This window comes from Ornithodoros turicata, chromosome 6, assembly GCF_037126465.1.
Source record: "Ornithodoros turicata isolate Travis chromosome 6, ASM3712646v1, whole genome shotgun sequence".
NCBI classification, from domain to species: Eukaryota; Metazoa; Arthropoda; class Arachnida; order Ixodida; family Argasidae; genus Ornithodoros; species Ornithodoros turicata.
Window position 1 is genome coordinate 17,989,777 of NC_088206.1, and position 20,161 is coordinate 18,009,937.

Consider the following 20,161-nt stretch of genomic DNA (forward strand, 5'->3'; position numbering starts at 1 on the left):
TGGGGCATGTTCGCCTGTACGAGAACAACAACAACTTTATGTTGATGATACTCCATTGCTCTCGGCGAGTTGGTGAAGACATAATGATATCTAAGATAGATTCACAGTGAGGCATTTATCACGAGATCTCCTGTGTGCGGTACCTCAAAGATCCGCTACCGAAAACATTACCGCTAAATGACGTCACATGACTGCATGCACCATTAACGAACTGCGGCAAGCCAAAAAGCGCCACAGCTGCGGTGCTCGAATTCACAAGGTCCAGTTTTCAGTCAGGTATGGTATACAGTTACACAAAGATAGCGACACCTTCGTCAAGCTTCAGGCCAGATTCAGAAGGACATGCTCTCACGCTCTACGCGTGCTCTCTTACACATTTCCCAGTCACATCCAACTTAAACGAACACGATCGAGGCATCTTTTTCAAGTAGAGTGTAGTAGAAAGTTACTGGGAGGCTGGTGGTATTTCATAAACGTCTGCTCTCTTAAAACATGACATCCTCGGGTAAACGTAAACAAGCCCCCGTCATAACTTCCGGTGCTAACGAAGACTTCCTGTAATTACGCGCGACTAAGGACGCTCGGAACCAGCCACCATGCAGAATGATATCTTTCACTTTCCTGATATGTTGAAAATGGGAGGCGTACACCTCTTTGTGGCAATTTGAATCGCCATAAAAAGGCGTATACGGCCCTCTCTTTCCTAAAATCAAAAGCGATAACTGTATCAATCGGCATAGTGGTTGGCGCAGAGCGTGTTTGCTGCGAATTCGGATGTTGTTTTGGCAACAAACCGGAAGCGGTGCAGGAAGGCATGCATAGATTGGATTGGATTGGATTGGAAAAAGAAAGAAAAATATGGAGAGGTTAGTCCCGACCCAGTCAGAACTGGCTACTCCAAAACGCGTTTGTGGGTGAAAAAAAAAGAAAGAAAGAAAAAGGTTAGCTACGAAAAATAGAAGAACAAACAAACAAACAACCAAAAACAGGAAACAAGAAAGGGGTAGAGTGGGTGCAGCAGGATAAAGCATAAAGGAAAACGGGGGAAAGGAAGGCATGCATAGAAATATGCAACTGAGCGTTGTGTTCTTTGTTCCGTTGACCGCAACTCCTACATAGCTCAAAGAGTTTTTAAAAAAATCCATCATTGGCGTGTATGCATTGTGAAAAAACGCAACGGGGTCCAGAAGGTGCAATTTCCGTGACAAATGGGCAATGGCCGCCCAAGCGACCAATCCTGAGACAGGAAAATAGCGGCGACGGCGGACAACGGGCCTATTCGGTGCTCGCCACAGAGCCTCAAACCCGCAGAATGTAACTAGAGTCACTAAAGCCCGAATCCCATAACAAGCGACACGCGGCAGATACACGCGAGAAGCGACAAAATCGACGTCACTGCCGCCACACGAGCGTCAAAAAAGCTTTGTCGCGGCTCAATATTTCTGCATCTACTCCCAGTAGATATTTGTAGCATGTCGCTGAGTTCGTTGCCTGTTGTTTGACAAAACCAGCTAGATTTGGCGGCGTGAAACAAGAACTGAACGCGTGGGCAAGGGAGAGGGTGGAGAGGGCAACCAACAAAACTAGCAGACGAAGAAGTGGGCGGGGCGTTGGGTACTTCAACCGCAGCGCCACTGCGTTACGGCGAATATTACATAGCAACTTCATTACAATTTCTCCTCGTTTTGACGAATGAAATACTATTTTTGGTATATTTATGGCAATTTACAACTTAGCTCGAATAAAATAAGCATTGCTTCTCCAAAAACATCATTTCTCGGTGACGAAATGTCGCTGCTCAAATGGACCAGGAAGTCGCGCCATGACCAGACGCGACAGCGACAAATTCTGCAGCGCGTCGCGTGTCGCTTGTTATGGGGTCCGCGCTTAACCGTGTATTCACACGAGCGACATTCCCCCAGAAGCGGAAGATGCGAAAAGCGCCATAGCTTTCTGCTGTCACGTGAGCGCGAGCACTCAACGTCGTCTCTTCACGTACACTGCTAAGCGTGAGGAATATCCTGCGACACAGCCACAAGATATTCCGTAGCAGACGACACGAAAACACGCTGACGGTGTCGTATGCCAAGTGTCGTCTGCTAAATGCGCAGTACGCCACGCCCGATGTTCTGCACCGTGTGAATGCTCAGATAACACGGGACGGAAGCAGTGTTTGTGATTTTTCTTCCACTAGAATATTCCGTGAGGATGTCGCTCGTGTGAATACACGGTAAATAGGGAGCAGAGTAGCGACACTGAGCCATGCGGGCGGGCGAGACCGCCATCTTGGGTCCGGCATGGCTGCGTCGCCTAGCAACGGGACGCCAATCTCCCCCTTCTCCGCTGGAGAACAGCGCGCAGTCGAGCCAGCTCGCAACCGAGGAAACCGGTTTTGGATGGGGGGGGGGGGGGGACTGAACATGGACGGTGCGTTCTTGGACGTAGAAACCACGTGACACGATCGGCCCAATCGGGGACACCGAACGGCGGCTCCAGCGCGGAAAAGGAATGCGATAACCGATCGGCAGAGTCGGCGAGGGGACGAGCGCGGCAAGATACGAAACGATGCCCATTGCACAGAGTACTGCAATGAAACTGTGTGTGCCACCCGAGATGAAAACAGTTTGGATAATCGCCATTCATAAAATATGTGCTGAATAGTTTCAATCTGATCGAAAAAGTAACACATGGAGATGGTGGTCACACCCAATCAACGGAGCCGCTCAAGACGTGGCAGAACATCCCCCCAGACATGCCACGTAAAGGGGGTCACACACACACACACACCCTCTCTTTCTTTCTTTTTTACACGATATAGAGTACGAGGCATTCGAGGCATTTCGAGGCATTCGAGGCATATTTCTGAAACTTCTCAACGTCCATTTTTGTTCCTGTCTCTGACTGGGTACGCATCAGAATCAGGATCCTTCATATTGCACCACGATAATACGAGATAAAGTGGGCTGAGCTAAAACCAGCAGTGGTACCTTTGACGAGGCTCCGCCCCCGCAGTACCACAGCACGGTAAGAACGGCAAAGTGAAATAAATGTAGGTGAGACAGGAAGAGTGCTTGTGCATATTCCCCAAGGGCAAAGTGGAGCGAAGGCCTACAGGCGCGGCTTATGATCATTACACGACTAAACGTCATTAAGACGAGAAAGGTAGTGATGTTTATCCAGACGGTGCTCGGCGAGTCATTACGTGGACTCAGTGACAGTCACAAGAGGTCGGGTACTTTGTATAGCTATAGAACACGTTGCCTTTGCCTTGGCCATGTATAATCTTTTCCATCGCTATACGCTCAGTTTCTTTTTTCTTTTTTTGCTTCTCACTGTGCTCACTGGGCTATGAAAGGGAATATAGAGGACCTATAAAAGCTTCCTGACTTCAACGCATAATATCGGTTACCCGCCCGCATAAGCCCATTATACGCCCATCATATGCGTGTTGCACGCTAGCATCGATATCAAGTCACAGAACCAGCACGCATGTGAAGAATTCCACTCCTTCGAGGAAGTAGGACTAGTCTTCCCTGCCTGACCACCTGGCGTGACGTAACCAGGTCCCTGTGACGTAGCAGCGTGAGGACCAGCCGCGAGATCTCATTTCTCATTGAATATTTGTCCGCTGCGAACACGGCGCGGCGCTGCTTGTGGGGTGCTCCTCACGTCACAGACTGACGTGAGCAGCACTCCGGCTCTCTGAAGCAGTTGAGGGGTTTCTAGAGAGTTATCATAACGAGCACATTATATGCACACCACTGGCTACAGATTTGGCTACCTTTGGCTACTTTCTCGTTGGCGATATTTCAGGATCAGTTTGACCCGGCAACACTCACTACACCAGCGAGCCGCTAACCGCGCATAACATTCCCTGTAGTAAAACCTTTTCGGTAGGCAGGTTCATTCCTCGAGAGAACAAAGGACATGCCACTTGCGACAAATAAATGCGCAGATTTTTTTCCACACATCTCAGTGTGTTCCACCGCAGCCGTTGTCATTCGCACCTTTGTTCCACGAAAAAGTGGAACCCATTCAATCTTGTATTTACTCCCCTGATTATGTAACTCTTTCATTCGCAATCTACGAAGTGAAAACACCTTCCTATTTGCTCCTCGGGAAGAGCAGGCATTTATTTTTCTGTTATTTGTCATTTGCTCTTCATTACGTACTAATATACTATCCTGTGTTGGACGTTGTAGGTAGCAGACGCAAGAAAGTGGACCTATTACCTTTGTCTGAAAACATCCGCTGATATGTAGCAATCTAATCAAAAGAGATCTCATTCCCGTGTGATTCGAACCACCTGCCACACCATTGTGTTCTACCTTCATTCGACCTCATTACATTTCTCTACAAGAAAAAAAAAGGGGGCTATGAAAGGAAAATGTGCACAGTGTCACTGTGCTTTGTTGCGCCTTTGAGCGAACCAGCACAATACAACGTCGATGAACAGCTACCCCTGCTGTCGATCAAAAGTAACAAAAGGTTAACACGGATAACAATGACAGTATCCTTATCCGCAACATCGCTAGTTTACATACGTGTATCCGCATGATGGAATGTAACTGATCTGATAGGATGTAACACAAACAGACAAACACAACACAAGCCTCAAGGTGCCTAAGAAGGGGTTTTTCGACGACATGCTCTATTTCAATCGGTGAACTATTTGCGAACGCATCCGCGTGGATATTAAGTATATCCGTACATCCGCGGTCATCGTATAGAAAAATCCGCATGACAAAAACTGTTATGTCACAAACGCTTTCACTTTTCAGCATACGAACCACTCAGGAACATTACGTCATCCAGAATTGTCCAATAGAATGCAATTAAAGTCCCAGGAGATGATGACACACTTCGACACCATTTTGGACCAGCTCCCGCGGCATAGTGGTTATATAGGATGATCGCTTTCCAACGCCTACACTCTTAGAAATGAACTTCACTGCATAGCACGCTCCTAACCAACCATCATCACGAATGATATCGTTATCTGCCCTGATTTGTTGAAAACAGGGGTCGGACGCCTTTTTGTGACAATTATGAACAGCATAAGTGTCACAAAAAAGGCGTACGCCTCCCGTTTTCAACAAATCAGGGCAGATAACGATATCATTCGAGATGGTGGTTGGCTATGAGCGTGCTATGCGGTGAAGTTCATTTTTAAGAGTGTAGACTAGGAGCCTAGGAGGTGACGCGGATTCGAGTCCCCGCACCGGCTGTGTTCTCCGAGGTTTTCCTTGCGTTTTCCCGCAGACTTTCCAGATTGTCCCCCATTCCTTCCTGGCGCCTCTCATAGTCACAGTTGCTTCGCGGCGCCAACGCGGATTTTAGAAAAAAAAAACATTTCGGGTCCACGTGGGAGACGTCGACAGAGTCACTAACGCTTAGTTGCCGATAAAATGCTTATATCCGCACGCACCGCGAAAGTGCGCCGTTTTATCTCCACTTTATCCGCGCGGATATCCACGGGCATAACCGAATCCGCGCACATATCTAAAAAAAATATCCACGAATCAAACGTGCCTCCGGTGCAAAAAAAAGGAATGTTGCTCCCTTCACCCATGCTCATTCCCTTGGGCACACACCTGTGAAAGCATGTGTAATCCTGCTCGTGCCCAAAAAGCTTCGCAACGAATTCTGAATGCACACAAAAAAAAAATGTAGGTCGAAGCAGTCCAGTCCGAGGTCTCGCCAAATATTTGCCGCCGGCTGCTTTATTGCTCCGAGCTGTCCGAAGGAGCTTATGCATGTGCCAGTGCACAAGTATGGCTGCGGGCAACTCTCTGGCTCAATTTTATTACGCTTCATGACGCGCGTCTCTGCAGGGTGGAACCGTGCGTCATCAGCGTGCAATCCACATCCCTATTCCTTAATTGCACCCCGCTCTATTATCGCGGAAATGTTCATTAGAAGAAGACTGCATGTATCTGTACAGCATCTTACAAATTGCGATGTCTCTAAATGAGGTATGTGATGAATTAGCCGCTTCGGGGTCGCCCGAGTGGATGATTACAGTCCACCCGACAAAGAAGAGACGGCATTGCGTGATTCGGTCGCCTCGCTTGGTTTCAGCGAATTCCTCGGTGCGCGTAATTCACACCAGGACATCCCCACTGAATATTCTAATTGCCGGAAAGTAAAAAAAAAAAAAACGGCTCAATGGGAGGATAACTGTCGTGTCATATGTTTAGTATTCGCATGGCTCCGCAAATCGAAAATGGCGTACTGTATACGCATTGCAGCGACACCATCTGCCCTGTCGTCCGCTACGGAATGGTGTTATGGCAGAGCCACAGGATATTCCAGTGATGGCCACTAACTACTTCTACAGTAGTTTAACTATAACTACTAACTACTTTGTGATTGAGTAGTTTAACTAGTAGTTCAACTACTTTTCAGGGGAGTAGTTAAAACTACTTTTTTAACTACTGCAATGTAGTTTAACTACATCTATAACTACTTAACGTTGTCCACCAACACCAATCCTTTGTAGCATTCTTGGACACCTAAATATGAATCACAAGCAATAATAAACTTTGGCTCAAGCCATTGCTACGATCGTCAAATACAAAGCTTGCGGCGAGATTCTTTCTGTGCCTACGCGATAAACTAAGTTGCAGAATTATTTCACAGCAAATGAGGCTTCACTAGACGAGCATTAAAAGTGAAGATTTAGTACACATGCACGACACAATTGCTCTACACCTCCGTTCTCATCAAACAAGTAGCTCAAGGTAAAAGTCGGAAGCATAATCGTGCCGTACACTCTCAGCCAAGAAGGTGTGAAAAAGGGACCAGCGAGGTCTATTTCAGGATCAAGTACCGTCGTTTATACCACCGGGACTAATTTTATGCCTTTTGGGAGGTATAATTTAGTGTCATGTCTCAATAATATACCTTCCGCCCAGCCGGAAGGTATAATGAGGGACAGATATTCCTCATTTGCACCTTCTGGGATTTTTTTTAATACCCGTTTCCAAGTAAGCTTGCGGAACAATCGGAAGTAGTTGGCGCCTTCAGTAACCTAACTACTGTAGTTAACTACTTAAAATAGTAGTTCAACTAGTAGTTGTCACTACATTTCTGCAAGTAGTTGATAACTACTTTTTAACTACAATTAGGTGGTTTAACTAGTAGTTTAACTACATATAGTTAACTACTGGCCATCACTGGGATATTCTTCATGGTTAGAAGAGCACGGAAAGACACGACGTTAAGTACTAATGTGCCAGCGAAAAGCTATTAGTGCGCATCTTCCGCTGGAGTATTCCTGAGGATGTCGCTCCATGCGAACACCACAGCTAGATAAACTGCCATTCCTTGCCGTACAGCGTGACTGAGGCTCACAAAACTTAGTACATTGACCGGATATTACGGATACGCTCCCCGCATATTTGGCCGTCTTTGATATTCTTCAATCCACAACGCCCCATGTGCATTATAGGCATAGGCGAACAGCTATTTTAAAACCAAAGCGCAATACGAAGCGAAAAGTTATAAAACAGAATCAAATATGGGGCGGGTAGGTGTGTAACCGGACCGGATACACATGCAGTACATGTACGGATATGTAAAAACATGCGTAAAGCATGTATACGCTATACATTCATACGATGTGGGAATATGATGCAGCGCTCACTTTGGTTTACGCCTTCTGCTGTGCCGTTATCATCATTACGTGTGCAGCTTTCGAACTATTCGAATATATTTGGTTTCGAAGAAACATTGATTCGAAATTCGAATATAGAATTCCGTATCCTATTTCGGAAATCGTATCCAATATAGAATTGTTCGCTTTGGTATTCGAAAAAAACAAAGATCGAATATTCGCACATGCATATAGTACACTCCAATGAAAAAAAAAAAAAACGAGCGAGAGAGAGAGAGAGAGTAAATTCTGGACTAATTACAGCTTCTAGACCCCTATTGCAATTACTCACCCATTCTAGCTTCATTCCTCATAACTCCAGATAGTCTCTACATTTCGTAAACGTCCGATTTGCGTCAGACTGTTTAGCGCTATACCGTACTTTCCTTCCGTACTCTTTCTTCTCCTTTGTCCTCTCTAAAGATGGTCCTGAGCCTCCTTTTCGTGATAGTCCTTTCAGTGATTTTCCTTCTTTCGTTTCTTCCTGTTTTGTTCCGAAGTGCACATGCATGCGAGGACACCTCAAAAGCTCTGTGAACCACTTAACTAATTTCACTACGTTCTCATATCATCATATATGTATATAAAGAAAATTTATTACATTAACCTGATGATATTTACAGTGTAAGCAGTGAATAACAGTGGTATATACAGTGAAACCAGTTAGCAACATACAATGAAGAACCGTGGTATATACAGAGAAACCAGTTAATAACATACAATGAATAACAGTGGTATAGATAAAATGATATAGTGAACAACAGTATACATACAATGAAGCAGTGAAGAACATTACATACAAGGAACCAGTGAAAGTATGAGAAATGTGCAACTCACAATGAAGAAAACCTGTACACTACTAAAATCGTGAAGAGAGAACTAAGAAGGAAAGCCAAGACCAGTTTTCATTTGATGTTTTAACACTGTATGGAGGTGACTTCCAAGACGACTCAGCAGTGCGTGAAAAACATATGCAATCATCATATCCAATCATGGAATGTGGAAACTTTTACTCGAGTATACGGTCAACATAAGTAAAGATAAAAACACAAACTTCCATTTAGTAGCGTACACGCTTTCATTCAGCCGACTGCACTTCATCAGGCGCAAAAATAAAGTGACCTCTCTCTCTCTCTATCTATCTATATATATATAACATCGTCGTCACGTGAAGAGGAGAGAAGGCAAAAAAAGATGCAAAACACAAAAGGATTTGTGAGAACACAAAAGGAAACACAAAACACAAATTTTCAGAGTTCACGTGCTTTTCTGTTTTGAATTTTTGCTTTTTTTTTTCCTTCTCCTCTTCTTAAGAAGGGTTAAGGATTGGGCTAGTTGGTATTGAGACATCTGAACTGAGAGCGCAAGAAACACGTGCTTGCGAAGAAGATGCGTGCGTAAGCACACTTTGTGTATCTTTAACCGTAAAGGAACTGATCTTCCTCAGAACCGGTGTGCTCAGAACCGGTTTGCTCAGAACCGGTGCGCTCAGAACGGTGACACGTGTGCTATGAAGGTGGTTTCTTTTTTGCTCATTTTCTTCAATAAACGTAGTTGGAAGTTAGCGCCCGTTCTATCTGTTTCTCCGTTCTTTGTCCGTGTTTCTCGCGCTCTCAGTTCAGATGTCCTCTTCTTATTCACGCAACGAAATCGTATTACTACAGGTTTTCCCGTACATTTTAGTCCAAGCGCCATCTGAATTAGTCCAAGTGCCATCTGAAATAATCCAAGTGCCATTCAATTTAATCCGGGTGCCATCTGAAAAAATTCAGATGCTATTCAATTTAATCCGGATGCCATCTGAATTAATCCATGGTGTTTTTAAGCACTACAACCGTGTATTCACACAAGGGACATCTTTGTAGAGTATTTTAGTGGAAGAAAAAGTAAAAAAAGAAACTACTGATGGAACTTGAATTGTGCCATGTCTTATGTGGAACATTCGCACGACGCTGAGATATTGGGAGTTGGAGCGAAAGTATAGCAAACGACGGCACTGGTGCTGTCGTCTGCTACAGAATATCTTCTGACTGAACTATTGGATATTCCGCGCAGTTAGAAGAGCGCGAAAAGGCATGACTCACATAGCAGACGACACAACTGGTGCTGTCGTCTGCTACAGAATATCTTCTGACTGAACTGCAGGATATTCCACACGGTTAGAAGAGCACGAAGTGCATGACTCATATAGCAGACGGCACCATTGCTCCTGTCGTCTGCTACGGAATATCTTGTGACTACGCTGCGGGATGTGCGCAATACCAATTAGAAAGGAGCATCTATATGGCGAACGACCGTACTCCTATGAACCTTGCAGGCACTTCAAGAAGCATGCACTCTACCTGCTCTTTAATTTTCAGTTTTTCATCTGCTGCACTTTCTGAACAGCTTTCAGCTCTATCGCATAAGCAGCTGTTTTAAAGGTGTCGTGCACTCTTAGAAAAAAGGGTGGAGCAGTTACAACTTTTAGGGGGTAATAGTTGTCGCATATGTTGTGCCTAAAAGGTTGCAAAGCTCTACCTCCTACCTACGAATGATAGGGTTACCTCTTCGGATTCGGTGAGTGAGGGGGGCGTACGCCTTTTTTTTGTAAGGATTTGTATATATGATTAATGCCTTTACCAACCTTTCGCACCCTTTATCCGACACTGTGTTTACCTAGGTGGTAACTATAGCAATTATCACCTTTTCACGCCTTTTTTTTTCCTTAGAGTGTGGAAATTATTTTGCGATTTACGACGAAAAAAAGAAAGTGTCAGGGAATCGCCGAACAAACTTATCGAGTCATTATTAATAGCCGTCGCGACCTGCGGATCGGATTGCAGCAGCGAGCCGTAATGGCATTCGGGGGTCATTCGTGACAAATTCCCATTCCATCATAAGTCTAACGAGCGAACCGCCATTAACCCTTTCGCCCATCTGAGTCTCCGTGCCTTAATAAAGGAATTCAGGTTCGCCGATTCGCTCTGGTCTGTTTGTAATGGTGTAGTCGACATTTGTGACTAGCACGCTCTCGGCCAAGCATCATCCCGAATGACATCGTTCTGATGACCCCTGATTGGTTAACGGTACGCCTTTTTAGACAAATAACTTTAGAGTTTCGTGTGAAGTTGGCCCAGGACGCACAGTACCCTCCCACCCCCCGAGATAGCTGTGACGTTGCTCGCCTGAGCGCGGTCGACTACACTCTAAAAGCAGAACTTTACCGCATAGCGCGCTGTGCGCCAACCATTGCCACAAATGATAGGGTTACCACTTCCGATTCCAAGAAAGAGAGAGGGGCGTACGCCTTTTTGTGTCAATTTGGATATATGATAATTGGCACAAAAAGGCGTACGCATCCCTCTCTCTTAGAATCAGAAGCGATAACACTGTCATTCGTGGCAATGGTTGGCGCACAGCGTGGTATGCGGCGAAGTTCTGTTTTTAGAGTGCACGGCAACCAGTTCCATCACTACCACCCTCTGTATGCTCTTAAAAATGAACTTCACCGCATAGCACGCTCCTAGCCAACAATCATCCCGAGCGACATCGCCCTCTCCCCTGATTTGTTGAAAACAAGAGGCGTACGCCTTTTTGTGACACTTATGCGGAAATGTTAATTCTCACAAAAAAAGCGTACGCCCCGTGCTTTCCACAGTTCAAGAGTGATAGAGGTATCACTCTGTGCAATGGTTGGCCTTCAGCGTGCTATGTGGTGAAGCTCTGTTTTAAGAGTGTACGCACCACGAGCGCGTACAGTGAAAAAAATAGAAACGAATAATTGGCAGTTACTGCCATTATGGTTCACCATACTATATGACGGGCTAGAATTACCATAGCCATACCATACCATAGATTACCGGAACGATACTGCCATCCAAATACACTTTGTTTTCTTCTATACCTCGCACTACCTCTTTCTCTTTTCCCTTCTTTCGAATGTGTTACCAAACGGTGTATCCTGACCAAGCTGTGTTTATCCGGACAGCAACGTAAACGATGCCACATAATAAAAACGCCAACGGGTGCAAACGATGGCCTCGTGCAATCCCCGTGAAAAGAGATTTACATCCAATCAGATAAGTGTAACGGGGAGTATTTTCGCTGCCGCTTCTGTTTTCGTTACTGAAATGTTTCCTTTCCCGTTTTCGGCTTCCATTACACTCTAAAAACTCAACTTCACCGCATAGCGCGCTGTGCGCCAACCATTGCCACGAATGATAGGGTTATCACTTCCGATTCGAAGAAAGAGAGAGGGGCGTACGCCTTTTTGTGTCAATTGTATGCATGATAATTGACACAAAAAGGCGTACGCATCCCTCTCTCCTCGAATCAGAAGCGATAACCCTATCATTCGTGACAACGGTTGGCGCACAGCGTGCTATGCGGTGAAGTTCAGTTTTTAGAGTGTACGGTCCAGCAACATGGGCTTAACCAGACCTTCTGCCATGGTCGCGACACAGGTGAACGCCATCAGTAGCAAACAATACTGGCATACTACGGTGAAATGGAAAAAAAGAAGAAGAAGAAGAAGACGCACAATAGCAGGCCCGAGTCGTCATGCTATGTCGCGGAATCACCAGTCAGTCACCGGTGAGAAATAAGTCGCCGTCGGGCTACTTCTGCAACTCGCCACTCGGAAACGCATGTAAACCTTTCGCTCTTTCTCATAGTATATGCCAATATGCTAAATGTCGCAAATCGCACGTGTTTTATGCAATGGCAAGATATTCGTAAATGACCGAGCTCCGTACGGAGCACGATACAACAAAGCTTACGCAAAATGCCCAAATTATGCAAAATTACATTATACAGAACGTCACAAAAAAAAAACGCATCCATCCCAGTTTCAACAAATTAGATCATAGAACGGTGTCATTCGTAAGTATGGAATTATTTCGGAAGTACAGTATTAGAAATGAACTTCACAGCATAGCACCCTCCTGGCCAACCATCACCTCGAATGGTACCGTTATCTGCCCTGATTTGTTGAAAACGGGAGGCGTATGGCTTTTTTGTGAGAATTATGAACAGCATAAGTGTCACAAAAAAGGCGTACGCCTCCCGTTTTCAACAAACCAGGGCAGATAACGATATCATTCGACATGATGGTTGGCTAGCAGCGTGCTATGTGGTCAAGTTCATTTTTAAGAGTGTGTACTCTAAAAACTCAACTTCATCGCATACCACGCTCTACGCCAACCATTGCCAGGAATGATAGGGTTATCGCTTCTGATTCGAAGGAAAGAGGGAGGCGTATGCCCTTTTGTGTCAATTGTGTGCATGATAATTGACAAAAAACGCGTACGCGTACCTCTCTCCTCTAATCAGAAGCGATAACCCTGTTAATCGTGGCAATGGTTGGCACAGAGTGTGCTATGCGGTGAAGTTCAGTTTTTATAGTGTACACGTAATCCTACACTCTTGAAAATGAACTTCACCGCATAGCACGCTTCTATAGCCGACCATCATCTCGAATGATATCGTTATCTGCCCTGATTTGTGGAAAACAGGAGGCCTACGCCTTTTTTGTGACACCTATGCTGTTCATAATTGTCACAAAGAAAGGAATACGCCTCCCGTTTTCAACAAATCAGAGCGGATAACGATATCATTCGAGATGATGGTCGGCTATAGAAGCGCGCTATGCGGTGAAGTTTCATTTCTAAGAGTGTATCTAAATAGTTAGTCTAAATAGATGTGTATGTGTGGAAGGGGGAGGGGGGGGCACGATAACGGTTCGGAAAACATGACAAGTCAATCGCCCGGTTCCTTTGAAGTGGGTAACGTCATATTTCTTATATTCGATTCCAGAGCTTCCTTTATTACGTCGTTTTAATAATTAACCATTCTTTATCCTTTGTCCTATCGTCTTCATAACTCCGCAATAATAAATCGAAAGACTATGCAGTGGGCTCCTTGCAAACGAAATCTAGATTTTACATCATCAGGGCATATTTTCGAGGACCACCAACGTTTGTGCTAAGCGCGTGAGAACATTACAGCAGTGCGTCGCTCAAAATGAAACCCGCGTTTGCAGAAAGAGATAACGGTTTCATGTATTCCAGTGAACAGAGTGATCAAGTTTTATGCGGCGTCTTTCAATGGAAAAGCAAAGTGCTGCAGTCCAACCTTCATTTTCGTTTATTTTCGGTTCCTCTTTGCAAATAAGCGCCGACAATCATCATCAGCGCCGATCATATTCCTGTGGTTGGAACTCCAAATCATGAGAGTGCTTCTCGTGCTTTTTTATCATTGTTCCTCGATCAACAGATAAACTATTACTCCTCATTTTACCCTCTCTCCAGGAAGGTGAGGAAGCACCACCAATCCGACGAAATTGTGTTTTCGTAATAAACATCTACCCGAGAAACGTCATCATGACGTTGGTAGACAGACTGAAACCGAAACAAATGGGAAGGGGAGGGCTGGGTTCCACGAATGGGCACTTGGTCGCGCCCCCTATTACAAGACAAGTAGGACCGAAGGTGGCGTCCATTCGGGCGCGACCTCGTTCGCCCCTAGCTTCCAGCGTAGTTCAACTCTACCAAATTGGTGGCGCTGTCCAACACTATGACGTCATTTGTTTACAAACAGGGAGAGGTCCATTGGTTGTTCCATGCTTTACGTAGGATGTACCTTCTTTGCGGCCACGGTACAGATAACGTAAGGAAAGGAAGAGGCCAGAATAGCATAACGCCTCTCGTTCTCTCAGAAAAATAAAGTTATTCAATAAAATAAATAAATAAAGGGAGGTTTTAGGTTCGTGTTCGGTAAAGTCAATCAATAGTAGACGTGTGGTGATAGGCAGGAAGGCTCAAAAGTTCAAATTGGGAGTAGTTCAGCACGTAAGGTGGGCCAGCCTATACGTGTGGCGACATGTTGCACATGCCGCAGGGTACACTCTTAAAAATGAGCTTCACCGCATAGCACGCTACTTGCCAACCATCATCTCGAATGATATCGTTATCTGACATGATTTGTTGAAAACGGGGGCGTACGCCTTCTCTGTGACAATTATGACCGGCATAAGTGTCACAAAAAAGGCGTACGCCTCCCGTTTTCAACAACTCAGGGCCGATAACGATATCATTCGAGATGATGGCTGGCTAGGAGCGTGCTATGCGGTGAAGTTCATTTTTAAGACTGTATACTCTAAAAACTGAACTTCACCGCATATCACGCTCTGCGCCAACCATTGCCACGAATGATAGGGATATCGCTTCTGATTCGAAGGAGAGAGGGAGGCGTACGCCTTTTTGTGTCAATTGTGTGCATGATAATTGACAAAAAACGCGTACGCGTCCCTTTCTCCTCTAATCAGAAGCGCTAACCCTGTCAATCGTGGCAATGGTTGGCACAGAGTGTGCTATGCGGTGAAGTTCAGTTTTTATAGTGTACACGTAATCCTACACTCTTGAGAATGAACTTCACCACGAAGCACGCTCTTAGCGAACCATCATCTCGAATGATATCGTTATCTGCCCTGATTTGTGGAAAACGGGAGGCGTACGCCTTTTTTGTGACACTTATGCTGTTCATAATTGTCACAAAAAAAAGGCATACGCCTCCCGTTTTCAACAAATCAGAGTAGATAACGATATTATTCGAGATGATGGTTGGCTATAGAAGCGTGCTATGCGGTGAAGTTCATTTCTAAGAGTGTATCTAAATAGTTAGTCTAAATAGATGCGTATGTGTGGATGGGGGAGGGGGGGGCACGATAACGGTTCGGAAAACATGACAAGCCAATCGCCCGATTCCTTTGAAGTGGGTGACGTCATATTTCTTATCTTTGATTCCAGAGCTTCCTTTATTGCGTCATTTTAATAATTAACCATTCTTTATCTTTTATCCTGTCGTCTTCATAACTCCGCAATAATAAATCGAAAGACTATGCAGTGGGCTCCTTGCAAACGAAATCTAGATTTTACATCACCAGGGCATATTTTCGAGGACCACCAACGTTTGTGCTAAGCGCGTGAGAACATTACAGCAGTGCGTCGCTCAAAATGAAACCCGCGTTTGCAGAAAGAGATAACGGTTTCATGTATTCCAGTGAACAGAGTGATCAAGTTTTATGCGGCGTCTTTCAATGGAAAAGCAAAGTGCTGCAGTCCAACGTTCATTTTCGTTTATTTTTTGTTCCTCTTTGCAAATAAGCGCCGACAATCATCATCAGCGCCGATCATATTCCTGTGGTTGGAACTCCAAATCATGAGAGTGCTTCTCGTGCTTTTTTATCATTGTTCCTCGATCAACAGATAAACTATTACTCCTCATTTTACCCTCTCTCCAGGAAGGTGAGGAAGCACCACCAATCCGACGAAATTGTGTTTTCGTAATAAACCTCTACCCGAGAAACGTCATCATGACGTTGGTAGGCAGACTGAAACCGAAACAAATCGGAAGGGGAGGGCTGGGTTCCACGAATGGGCACTTGGTCGCGCCCCCTATTACAAGACAAGTAGGACCGAAGGTGGCGTTCCTTTCAAGGACCATCGTAATCCACTCAAGACCGTGGCTTTCGGGCGCGACCTCGCTCGCCCCTATAGCTTCCAGCGTAGTTCAACTCTACCAAATTGGTGGCGCTGTCCAACACTATGACTTCATTTGTTTACAAACAGGGACAGGTCCTTTGGTTGTTCCATGCTTTACGTAGGATGTACCTTCTTTGAAGCCACGGCACAGATAACGTAAGGAAAGGAAGAGGCCAGAACAGCATAACGCCTCTCGTTCTCTCAGAAAAATAAAGTTATTCAATAAAATGAATAAATAAAGGGAGGTTTTAGGTTCGTGTTCGCTAAAGTCAAGCAATAATAGACGTGTGGTGATAGGAAGGAAGGCTCAAAAGTTCAAATTGGGAGTAGTTCAGCACGTAAGGTGGGCCAGCCTATACGTGTGGCGACATGTTGCACATGCCGCAGGGTACACTCTTAAAAATGAGCTTCACCGCATAGCACGCTCCTAGACAACCATCATCTCGAATGATATCGTTATCTGCCCTGATTTGTTGAAAACGGAAGGCGTATGCCTTTTTTCTTTTTGTGTGTGAGAATTATGAACAGCATAAGTGTCACAAAAAAGGCGTACGCCTCCCGTTTTCAACAAACCAGGGCAGATAACGATATCATTCGAAATGATGGTTGGCTAGCAGCGTGCTATGTGGTCAAGTTCATTTTTAAAAGTGTATACTCTAAAAACTCAACTTCACCGCATAGCACGCTCTACGCCAACCATTGCCAGGAATGATAGGGTTATCGCTTCTGATTCGAAGGAGAGAAGGAGGGCGTACGCCCTTTTGTGTCAATTGTGTGCATGATAATTGACAAAAAACGCGTACGCGTCCCTCTCTCCTCTAATCAGAAGCGCTAACCCTGTCAATCGTGGCAATGGTTGGCACAGAGTGTGCTATGCGGTGAAGTTCAGTTTTTATAGTGTACACGTAATCCTACACTCTTGAGAATGAACTTCACCACGAAGCACGCTCTTAGCCAACCATCATCTCGAATGATATCGTTATCTGCCCTGATTTGTGGAAAACGGGAGGCGTACGCCTTTTTTGTGACACTTATGCTGTTCATAATTGTCACACAAAAAAGGCATACGCCTCCCGTTTTCAACAAATCAGAGTAGATAACGATATCATTCGAGATGATGGTCGGCTATAGAAGCGTGCTATGCGGTGAAGTTCATTTCTAAGAGTGTATCTAAATAGTTAGTCTAAATAGATGCGTATGTGTGGATGGGGGGGGGGGGGGCACGATAACGGTTCGGAAAACATGACAAGCCAATCGCCCGATTCCTTTGAAGTGGGTGACGTCATATTTCTTATCTTTGATTCCAGAGCTTCGTTTATTGCGTCGTTTTAATAATTAACCATTCTTTATCCTTTATCCTGTCGTCTTCATAACTCCGCAATAATAAATCGAAAGACTATGCAGTGGGCTCCTTGCAAACGAAATCTAGATTTTACATCACCAGGGCATATTTTCGAGGACCACCAACGTTTGTGCTAAGCGCGTGAGAACATTACAGCAGTGCGTCGCTCAAAATGAAACCCGCGTTTGCAGAAAGAGATAACGGTTTCATCTATTCCAGTGAACAGAGTGATCAAGTTTTATGCGGCGTCTTTCAATGGAAAAGCAAAGTGCTGCAGTCCAACGTTCATTTTCGTTTATTTTTTGTTCCTCTTTGCAAATAAGCGCCGACAATCATCATCAGCGCCGATCATATTCCTGTGGTTGGAACTCCAAATCATGAGAGTGCTTCTCGTGCTTTTTTATCATTGTTCCTCGATCAACAGATAAACTATGACTCCTCTTTTTACCCCTCTCTCCAGGAAGGTGAGGAAGCACCACCAATCCGACGAAATTGTGTTTTCGTAATAAACCTCTACCCGAGAAACGTCATCATGACGTTGGTAGACAGACTGAAACCGAAACAAATCGGAAGGGGAGGGCTGGGTTCCACGAATGGGCACTTGGTCGCGCCCCCTATTACAAGACAAGTAGGACCGAAGGTGGCGTTCCTTTCAAGGACCATCGTAATCCACTGAAGACCGTGGCTTTCGGGCGCGACCTCGCTCGCCCCTATAGCTTCCAGCGTAGTTCAACTCTACCAAATTGGTGGCGCTGTCCAACACTATGACGTCATTTGTTTACAAACAGGGAGAGGTCCTTTGGTTGTTCCATGCTTTACGTAGGATGTACCTTCTTTGAAGCCACGGCACAGATAACGTAAGGAAAGGAAGAGGCCAGAACAGCATAACTGCCCCTCGTTCTCTCAGAAAAATAAAGTTATTCAATAAAATAAATAAATAAAGGGAGGTTTTAGGTTCGTGTTCGCTAAAGTCAAGCAATAATAGACGTGTGGCGATAGGAAGGAAGGACCAAAAGTTCAAATTGGGAGTAGTTCGGCACGTAAGGTGGGCCAGCCTATACGTGTGGCGACACGTTGCACATGCCGCAGGGTATAGGACTGCGGATAATTCAGACTCACGGTGCTGGGAGCAATGCTTACCTCCCCATACACATTGCTACCGTCCTCGGCAGGGCTAAAAGTATGCAGTTCACAGTTGGTCGCTTAAGTTGTTTGCATATTTGTTAGTGATCTTCTCCTTGGAATTAACATAGCCTCCTTCCTGCAGCGACTTGTGAGATAGTGTGACATAAACGTGCGTGTATACGTGCTTCGTACACATCAATTATGTCATCCTTGTCGTTTATAATCGGACATACAAAGCAATCTCCACGAGCCCTTGGTATTATTTGCTCCTTTGTCTTCTTTGTCATCAAATATGCAGATAATGCAATAATGCAAAACCCAATTTCCACACATCATCGATCACACGTACAGTCGCATAACGTTACTTTCATGGCAAACTTCCGAGCTCATTACCGAAACAAACAAAAACATATGTGCTCGCATTCTGCACGTTCAGCTGTTTGGTACACATTAATGCACGATTCCTCGAATGCATTGTTCACGAAACAGAAGAAAACAGCAGCACGGCTGCAGATCTCCTTTGGACAGGCGCTTCATCGAAACAATCAAATAAGAGCGCACGCTTTCGAAGCACATATGCTATATCGAGTGTTTGATAGAGTATCGCTCACCCCGAAAAGTGGCCTTGGCCAGACGATCTCCTCGGCCTCTGAGCCCGGAGACGCTTTGTAGATGAAGCTTTAGAGCCATGCTTTGCTTTCTTCTTCAGGTGCTAAGAGTCATCCTCAACCGCCGGTCCCTGGTGCGGGCGTCCGGAGCACAGTTTCACACCACAGGTTCCTGCAGTGACACACACACACTCCCTTTTTGCAAAAGTCCCTCTTCAAAATCGACGGCCGCAGCACGTGCGCACGCGCTTACCTAAGTGACGTCACCGACCGTCGTCATGGAAACGACGCGGCGGCGGAGTCGCCATCCCTCATTTGATGCGAGAACTAACTTCACGGGTTCAGTTTGTTTATTTCCTTATTTCATTTTTTGTTCTTTGTGATTTGTTTACTGTGCCACAGTGCGCGATGACGAGAAGGTGGAAAAGAAATGCAAGAGGGTTTCGTCTGTTTCAGAGGGAAATAAACCTGTTGCTTCAGAATCATACACGCAGTCACCTTTTTGATGCCGTTCACGTTTGATCTGAGCGTTTTACGTTCCATTAACAAACGAGACTTAAGCATCTAATAAACGTATTTGTTTTTATGAAGGATTAGTATTACATATTTCAAAAAATCTCCGGGAGCTATAAAAAGAGAAAAACGTTTTCTGTGTAATCGTATGGATGGTTTTCGACGAAATCCGGCTTATCCACTTTTCCTGGGAGCACAATGGAAAAGCAGATAAGTATTCTGAATTCAATTTATATATCTTGCACTGAGCAGAGCTCAAGCACGTCCTGAATATATAAAAAAAAAAGCTACTGGTCCTTTTTCACTCTAGCTGGCGCAGCAGAAATGGAAGACGCGGCTCTTTTGGCTTCCCCACGTTAAGAGTACGACTGCAGTGAAGATGGCTTTACAGAGT

The 20,161-nt window shown here is 45.0% G+C and overlaps 1 protein-coding gene across 1 annotated transcript in view; it reads right to left on the minus strand.

Annotated features, from left to right (window-relative positions):
• LOC135399299 (otoferlin-like) overlaps positions 1 to 19,409 on the minus strand; it is a 266,111-nt gene extending 246,702 nt beyond the window's left edge. Inside the window, exon 1 of the mRNA XM_064631146.1 lies at positions 19,258 to 19,409. Within this exon, the coding sequence (XP_064487216.1) occupies positions 19,258 to 19,336 (79 nt within the window). The 5' untranslated portion in view covers positions 19,337 to 19,409. The remainder of the gene's footprint in view (positions 1 to 19,257) is intronic.
• Positions 19,410 to 20,161: the final 752 nt, after the last annotated feature.